The sequence below is a fragment of the Rhinatrema bivittatum genome, unplaced genomic scaffold (assembly GCF_901001135.1).
Source record: "Rhinatrema bivittatum unplaced genomic scaffold, aRhiBiv1.1, whole genome shotgun sequence".
Taxonomy (NCBI): domain Eukaryota; kingdom Metazoa; phylum Chordata; class Amphibia; order Gymnophiona; family Rhinatrematidae; genus Rhinatrema; species Rhinatrema bivittatum.
Window position 1 is genome coordinate 17,345 of NW_021821463.1, and position 7,251 is coordinate 24,595.

The window sequence follows — 7,251 nt, forward strand, 5'->3', positions numbered from 1 at the left end:
TTATGATTATCTGTATTTATGTATTTACTACCGTGGGCCTTTTGGACTAAGCCATTAAAAATCTGAATAATGAAGAAATGAAAAGCAAGACAAGCTGGTAAGAATCTGGGTAGTGGAATAGATGGGAATACTTGAAGTCTCTTGATTTATTTTTTTTTGGGGGGGGGGAGCTCTGATCTGTGCAGGGTATTGCAGGAGAGTTTTCCTAGTGACTCAGGTATAAGGGATGACCCAAAGACAAAACAAATGCAGAGCTGAAACAGAGTCTGTTAAGAAGCACCATTAACCTAATTATATGGCCTGGTTTGAATCCCAGCAATGAATGTTGTCTTTGGTGTAGAGCAGACCTTTTGGGAGAGATAAGAGCTACACACGGAAGATGGAAACATCTGATTGGCTGATGACTTTGTCCAGCTTAATAATAAAGAAATATATGCTGAATGGAGATTAATGATCATGGTTTGGTTTTGAAGCTAAAATGTTCAGTGTTTCCCACTAGTGATATGTCAAGAATACACTGACACCATTAGACGTGTTTTAACTATAATTTATTATTGGACAATTCTTTAATTGTAAAATTCTTGTTGTGATCCACCTATTGTTATATGTACAAAATTAAATTCATATAACTTTCATGGATAGAAATAGAAGAGGTTAATTTCTGGCCTATATTTCTAACTGAAAATAATATTTTCCAGTGATCCAGCAGTGCAGGGGATGCTATGGGCCTTACCTCAGATGGACTTGGTTTCCAAGCTCCCTGCTTATTGTTGGTTAGCAGCACCATCTAGTGGAATAAAATAAGATACTGTGCCAGCTTTGGAGACAGCAGTAAATTGCACAGGTACATTTAACTTTCAAAGATAAACTGTATGGCTAGTTTTCTCTTAGAGAATGAGCAGAAGGTGCCCACATGCTTTACACATGCTAAATTGTGCAGGCAGCTGAGAAGAGCAAGAAAGCATGTGTACTCCTTAACTGCTGAGCATGAATTATCTTCCTCCCCTGACCAGTGCACTCCTGAACTGCTGTGCATGAATTATCTTCCTCCCCTGACCAGTGCACTTCTGAACTGCTGTGCATGAATTATCTTCCTCCCCTGACCAGTGCACTTCTGAACTGCTGTGCATGAATTATCTTCCTCCCCTGACCTGAGTACTCCTGAACTGCTGTGCATGAATTATCTTCCTCCCCTGACCAGTGCACTTCTGAACTGCTGTGCATGAGTTATCTTTGTCCTCTCAATCTGGTGAAAAAGGACTTTTAGCATTTTTAAGGCAGGACAATGTAAGTGTGTTTCTCTGTTTAAACAGGCGTAGATTGTCCTTTTTTTTTTTTTTAAGCAGAAATAAAGGTGTATATAAAAAGCTTTTAGGAGAGCTCCTAGCCTGAGATCCAGGAGAGGGAGAGAAGCAGCTGCGCTGGAGCAGAAACTGATCACATGGAGGCTAAAAGATTCCTACAGAAAAAGATGTAAAAATAATAATCCACATAAAAGAGCTGGAAGATGGGCTGAACAGAGGAAGGTATGAAGGGATTCTGTTATATGTGATATTTGATTTAATGTTCATTGTTTGTGGATTGATTCTTACAGACAGGATTTTTTTCCCCTTACCTTCCCTAAAGAAGCAATGAAATCAGGAGGGAGGTGCCAGCCAGGTGCTGAGGTGATGTCAAAGTTTTTTTCATCCAGGCTGAGGGAGCGACTGAGGGCCAGACACAGCACCCAAGCTCTTCCAGGCTGCAAGGGACAACTACACAGATAGAGAAAGTCTGAGCCCTGAGGAGTCATCAGCCAGTCTGATCTGCAAACTATTTGCAATGACTACTCATAAGAAAGCATGTGTACTCCTGAACTGCTGTGCATGAATTATCTTCCTCCCCTGACCAGTGCACGTCTGAACTGCTGTGCATGAATTGTCTTCCTCCCCTGACCAGTGCACGTCTGAACTGCTGTGTATGAATTATCTTCCTCCCCTGACCTGTGTACTCCTGAACTCCTGTATCTCCACTAAGGTACCCAGCTGCCATCCAACAGGAAGAGCATTGGTTTTTACCGTCAGTCCTTTCTGTTTTGTTTGGAGGAGGGAGACATGGCAGAGACCACCCATTCAGTCAACTTTCCAGCTTCATTAGAGATCCCAGACCCTACTTGTTCATAAAGCTACTACACATCCATCACAACCACCTGCTGGGAAAGCAAAGCTGGGAGAGGAGAGAACCAGGGAACACATTCTCATGACAGATACAGGCATGAAATCTCAAACCAAAAACTCACAAGGCTACTGCACATCTCTTCACAACATCACCAGGAAAGGGGCCCATCTCCTGGTGACATCACCAGGAGAGGTGCACTTCATGACATCATCAGACACTTTCACCCCTCTTCATGAGGTCTGTGGTACACTTATTTGGGTGCAAATGCTTCCAGAGATATCAGTAATTAAAACTGATATCTCTGGATTTAAACTGATTTAAAAAGAAAAGCAGTTCTGTCCAAGGTAACTTGACCACAATTAAAAGAGACATAAAATATAACCTTGGAGCCTAGCTTTGGGAGCAGAGGTATCCCAGTGGCTGCTCATTGTAGTATGAGAGAGCCTGCAGAATCTGGGCTTTACCTGGGGAAGGGACCCTGCAGCAGCCCATATCTGCCCTACTAGAAAAGGTACTTCAGAAACTGCCATTAGAAGCAAGCAAAGGAGCCAGTTACCACTGCAACAGGAGATAGAGCCCCTCCTACAGGTTTTATTCTGGAAACAGATATACAATTACAAAAAGGAGGCAGGAGAAAATTTCTAACCAGAGAAAAAGGAGATTAGTCAGACAAGATCACTGGCAAAGTGGCTGAGGAGGCGCAAATACAGACACAGACCATGGGGCAAGGAGCAGAGTTACAGAGAACAGACATTGGTTTCTGCAGTAAGTGGTGGAGCTGCAGACCCAGGTCATGCGGATTCAGCCGGAGCCAGCCCCGATCCAGGCAGCTGAGCTTCTAAACAAACGTAGAGTCAATGCACCCCCAGAGCTGCTCAAGATGGCCCCTTCCCACAGAAAGGCCTTTCTCTATCTTAAAATTGAAAGATATGTATTTCTATTATTTAAAAACCTGGTAACATACGAGCACACATGAAAACATAAGATGAAACAAACAAGCTTGAAGTTTCTTTTCCCCATAAGCTCATGTTCTATGTCCTAAACCTGCTATCCTTACCACCAGAGGAACCTGAAACCCCGAGACTGGCTTCCAGTTCCTTTAAACGTCATCATTAAGACCAAAAGTCAGACAAATGTGTTGCTAAAGAGCTTTGCAAGGACAGGATTCCTCTGAATGTTCACAGTAGCTGGGAAGTCTGAGGGCTGGGTGGCCCGATGGCTCGGTGGCCCCTTGCACATGGGTAGCTGAGCCTGGCTTCTGCTCTCTGGGCTGGTTCTGGGGATACTGCATGATGCCCACCGTACCTGTTGGCTTCTTGAGAACGCTGCAGTCTGTGGTTCCCCGACCCTGCTAGACAGAAAGGGGGAGAGAGAGGTGAAAAGAGGGGAGAATCCGCAAGTAGCTGTGAATGAAGTGGAGGCTGGTTCCAACTGAGCAGGAGGAAAATGTAGTGCCACAGTCCCCCGTCCCCCCCCAAAAAAATAAAATAAAATAAAGAGATTGTTGAAGAGCTTTGCTCTCAAGTTGACAAAATAATTCAAGTCATTCTTGACAGACAGTGCTTATAATACTTAGAAAGCCCCTTGTTCCCCTTTCTGGCTGTTAGTTCAGTTCTAAGTCTCATTCTCCTTTTCTTGCTGAACAGTTTTCCTGTGATCCTGACCGTGGGGATCCCAGTTCTATAGTGTTTTGGAAAGCTCTTTGCTAACCACAGAAACTCGTCCATAGCCAAGGGATGTCAATGTAGGGGCAGGGAGTGCTGATATCCAGCTCCTTGTAAGAAATTGAAATGCCAAGACAGAAGTCCAGATGAAGAATCCATGATGCTTTCCGGACACTTCTGGTGACAGGTACTTCTGACCCCGATGTGATAGTCCCCGCTGGGATAGCAGGGAGGGCTGGGCAAGAAGCTGTCTGCCTTTGGGTTGCCATCATGGCAAACGGGAGTGTCTGGAGAGTGTTTGGAATGAAGGGGAGAAAGACACTGCTGGAAATAGGGGGCATCTCCATAGCGGGAGCCCAGGGGCAGTAGGAGCTTGTCTGAAAGAATCTGAAAACGATGGAGGCGAGAGTCTTTGTTTTCATCTTGTCCGTAAACCTTCTGCTGAAGGTGACACTCGGTGTGGTTACAGGGCCATTTCTGTGTTGGACTGGAATGCAGGAACACGGATAAGCTGGAAATTCTCTGAATGGCTCTCCGCAGGGTTGCAATTTTGGACAGCCTCTTGCCACTGAGGTCGTGCTTCAGGGTCAACCGCAATGCGTTGAAAGCTTGGTTGTAGTCCAGGATCCTCTTCCTTTCTCTCACATTGGCTGCTATTCTCCGGGCCTTGGTTCTCACTGGCCTGGTCCTCTTCTGGGCGTTGAGCTCCTCTGTTTCATTGGGACAGCTGGGGGTATGGCTTTCTCTGGAGTCCGTCTGCTGGAGTTTCCACAAGGGTCCTGTGCAGCGGGGGTCTTGAGGAGCTCTCCCCTCCACTTCTGCTTCAGAAAAGTCAGATGCTGTTAAGTTCATGGTGGGTTTTCTGATGTCTGATCTAGGCATAGTTCAATCTGTCTACCCCCTCTGTGTCTCAGGGTTCGCAGATGTTAAAGCTTGTGCCTGCTTTTCAGCTGCGCTAGTTATAAAATAACCTGTCAGGCAGTATTTTATTACTTCCCCACGTGGCTATTGCTACAGGTAGCTTTATACTGTAGCTGCTTTTATTACCTGCCTCCAGGTAGGCTGGGCTTAAATAGCTCTGTCAAGGCAAAAAACATGCACCAGCCCTAGTTAGGCTGAGACTCAGGAATGCTCCGGCACCACTGGCTAGTTTTATTTAATTCAAATTACATCTTTCTTCATCAGCACCTTGTGAAAGTGCACATGGCAGCAAAGCCAGACATCTACTAACTGGGAACTGTAAGAGAAGAAATCGATGTATGGATGGACGGTGTGTGAGAGATGAGGCTCCAGTTATAGACAGACTGCAGGAGAGAGAAAAAGCACTGTTCATGATTACCTCCTCTTTATTGCCAAATATTTAAGCTTTGGGATATGTCTGAACTTTGAAGGCAGTGTTTATGGGGTCCTACCTTGTAATAGGAGGTCTGTGGTTCATTCATTGTTCTAGTTTAATAGCAGACTGTAATATGTCTGCACATTCCAAAGACAGGCAGACGAAGAGGAAAACACAGCCTCGCAGCTCACTTGAAGGACCATTACCTGCCATGGCAGAATTATCAATGCCCATCGGATCAGTCTTCCTAGAGCCACCTTCTTGGACTCCATGAAGATTGTTGTTACACCATTCAGAAGTAATAACAGTACTGAAGACATGGTGACAACAGGTTCTTGCAATTAAGAGAGCTAGCGAATGGGCTTCAGTGGCAGGAATCTCTTACCACGCAGAACATTTCACTCTGGCACTTGTATTAAATATGACTGTTTTGATCCCGGAGTTGGGAGTCACCTGGATGCATCCTGAGAACTAAGCATTATGAGAAAAAGGAGATATTGGGAGCAAGGATAGAGATGTTGTTTTTAAGTTATTTTATATATAATTTATGTATGGTTTTATTTGTAAACCACCTTGAACTAAAAGTGATGTGTGCAGGTTAGGAAATTTGTAATGAAATAGATGGGAAATCCTTTGTACCTGAAGCTCCCTCACATAATTCCAATCATGACCTCGCTGTCTGCTTCCTCCTCAGCATGCACCAAGGAGATGGATGTACTCTGCCAATGCAAGAGGCAATATTGCAAACCTCTGTAAGTAATCCATGGCACTGATCTGCTGCCCGCTCCTTTGGTGAGAGGCTGGGCTAGTACTGCATAAGTCCAGATCTAGGGGACTTTGCAAATCCAGAGAAACATTCTTGTTGACTCTTACTTCTACAGAGAAACATAAAAATATAGAATATGAGGGCAGATGAAGACTGTATAGATCAATTTACTTCCTGGTGCAGTGCAACCGACCCCCGTCCCGCGATCTCTGGCATTCCCCTCACTTCTTTGCAGCTAAAAATCCTTCGTGTACGTCCCAGACTTTCGGGAGTTCTATTTCTACTGCCACCCTCTCCCCTGGGAGGCCGTTCCCTGCACTCTTTCTGTGAAGAAATATTTTCTGTTGTTAGGCCTGAGTCTGCTCCTTGCATGATCTCTTGTTCTAGAACAGTGGTTCCCAACCCTGTCCTGGGGACCCCCCCCCCCCCCCCAGCCAGTCGGGTTTTCAGGATACCCACAATGAATATGCATGAGAGAACATTTGCATACTAGTGGATATCCTGAAAACCCGACTGGCTGGGAACCACTGCTCTGGAACTTTCTGACTTTCCACTGAAAGACATTTACTTCATGGGATTATTTGTATCTTTGAAGTAGCTGAATATCTCTAGAGCACACCCTAGAGAAGAAATGAGGAGAGGAAAGAAGGGGGTGGCATATGTTCAAAGCAGGGAGCTCTTTCACAGTTTAACAGAAGTTACTGAGTGTTGACTGGGAGCCTCTTCCTAGAGGTAAGAGATGAAAGATTTGGAGATCTTTGCAGATCGCCTTAGCTGCTTTGCTCTGCTGCGTTCCATGATACTGCTTTTATTTGGGGGGGGGGGAGAGTCTTAAAGGAAATAGATTAAATTATTAAATTTCAGCATGCTAATGGAAACATCTTAATATTGCTAAGAGGTAAATGATGCAAGGAAGGGGGAGACTGTCCTATAGTTCAAACTCTTTTTATTGATATATGGTATCAGTCTGACAATACTTAGATGTAAAATGTCTCCATTTTTAGCCCATATATACAACTCTTCCAACACTGAAATTATATACATCATTCCGTCAACAGCTGAAACAACCCACCCACTGAAAGAGAAAAGTGAAGAGCATACATAAGATCAAGCAGAACGCATCTTTAGAAAGGAGTCTACTGCCCATTAACTGAACAAGGCAGAGGTTGGCTCGCGAGGAGGCTTCATCAATATTTGATGTGACTCTGGCAGTATTTCTACAAGTCCCAAATCTGGCAAAACACTGCATAATGTTTTGAAGAATGCAAAAGGACAGAACAATATTCCATGCAAATTGACTCTGCTATAGGAGTTGGCCAGTCCAAAAA

At 44.5% G+C, this 7,251-nt stretch overlaps 1 protein-coding gene across 1 annotated transcript; it reads right to left on the minus strand.

Annotated features, from left to right (window-relative positions):
* Nucleotides 1–3,896: 3,896 nt before the first annotated feature.
* On the minus strand, nucleotides 3,897–4,703 carry LOC115082675 (class A basic helix-loop-helix protein 9-like). The gene has a single exon (XM_029586870.1). The coding sequence runs from the start codon at nucleotides 4,701–4,703 to the stop codon at nucleotides 3,897–3,899; it is 807 nt and encodes a 268-aa protein (XP_029442730.1).
* Between the last annotated feature and the right edge of the window lie 2,548 nt (nucleotides 4,704–7,251).

Coding starts and splice junctions, on each gene's coding strand:
- LOC115082675 (XM_029586870.1), bottom strand. CDS start 4,703: ATGCCTAGATCAGACATCAGAAAACCCACCATGAACTTAACAGCATCT.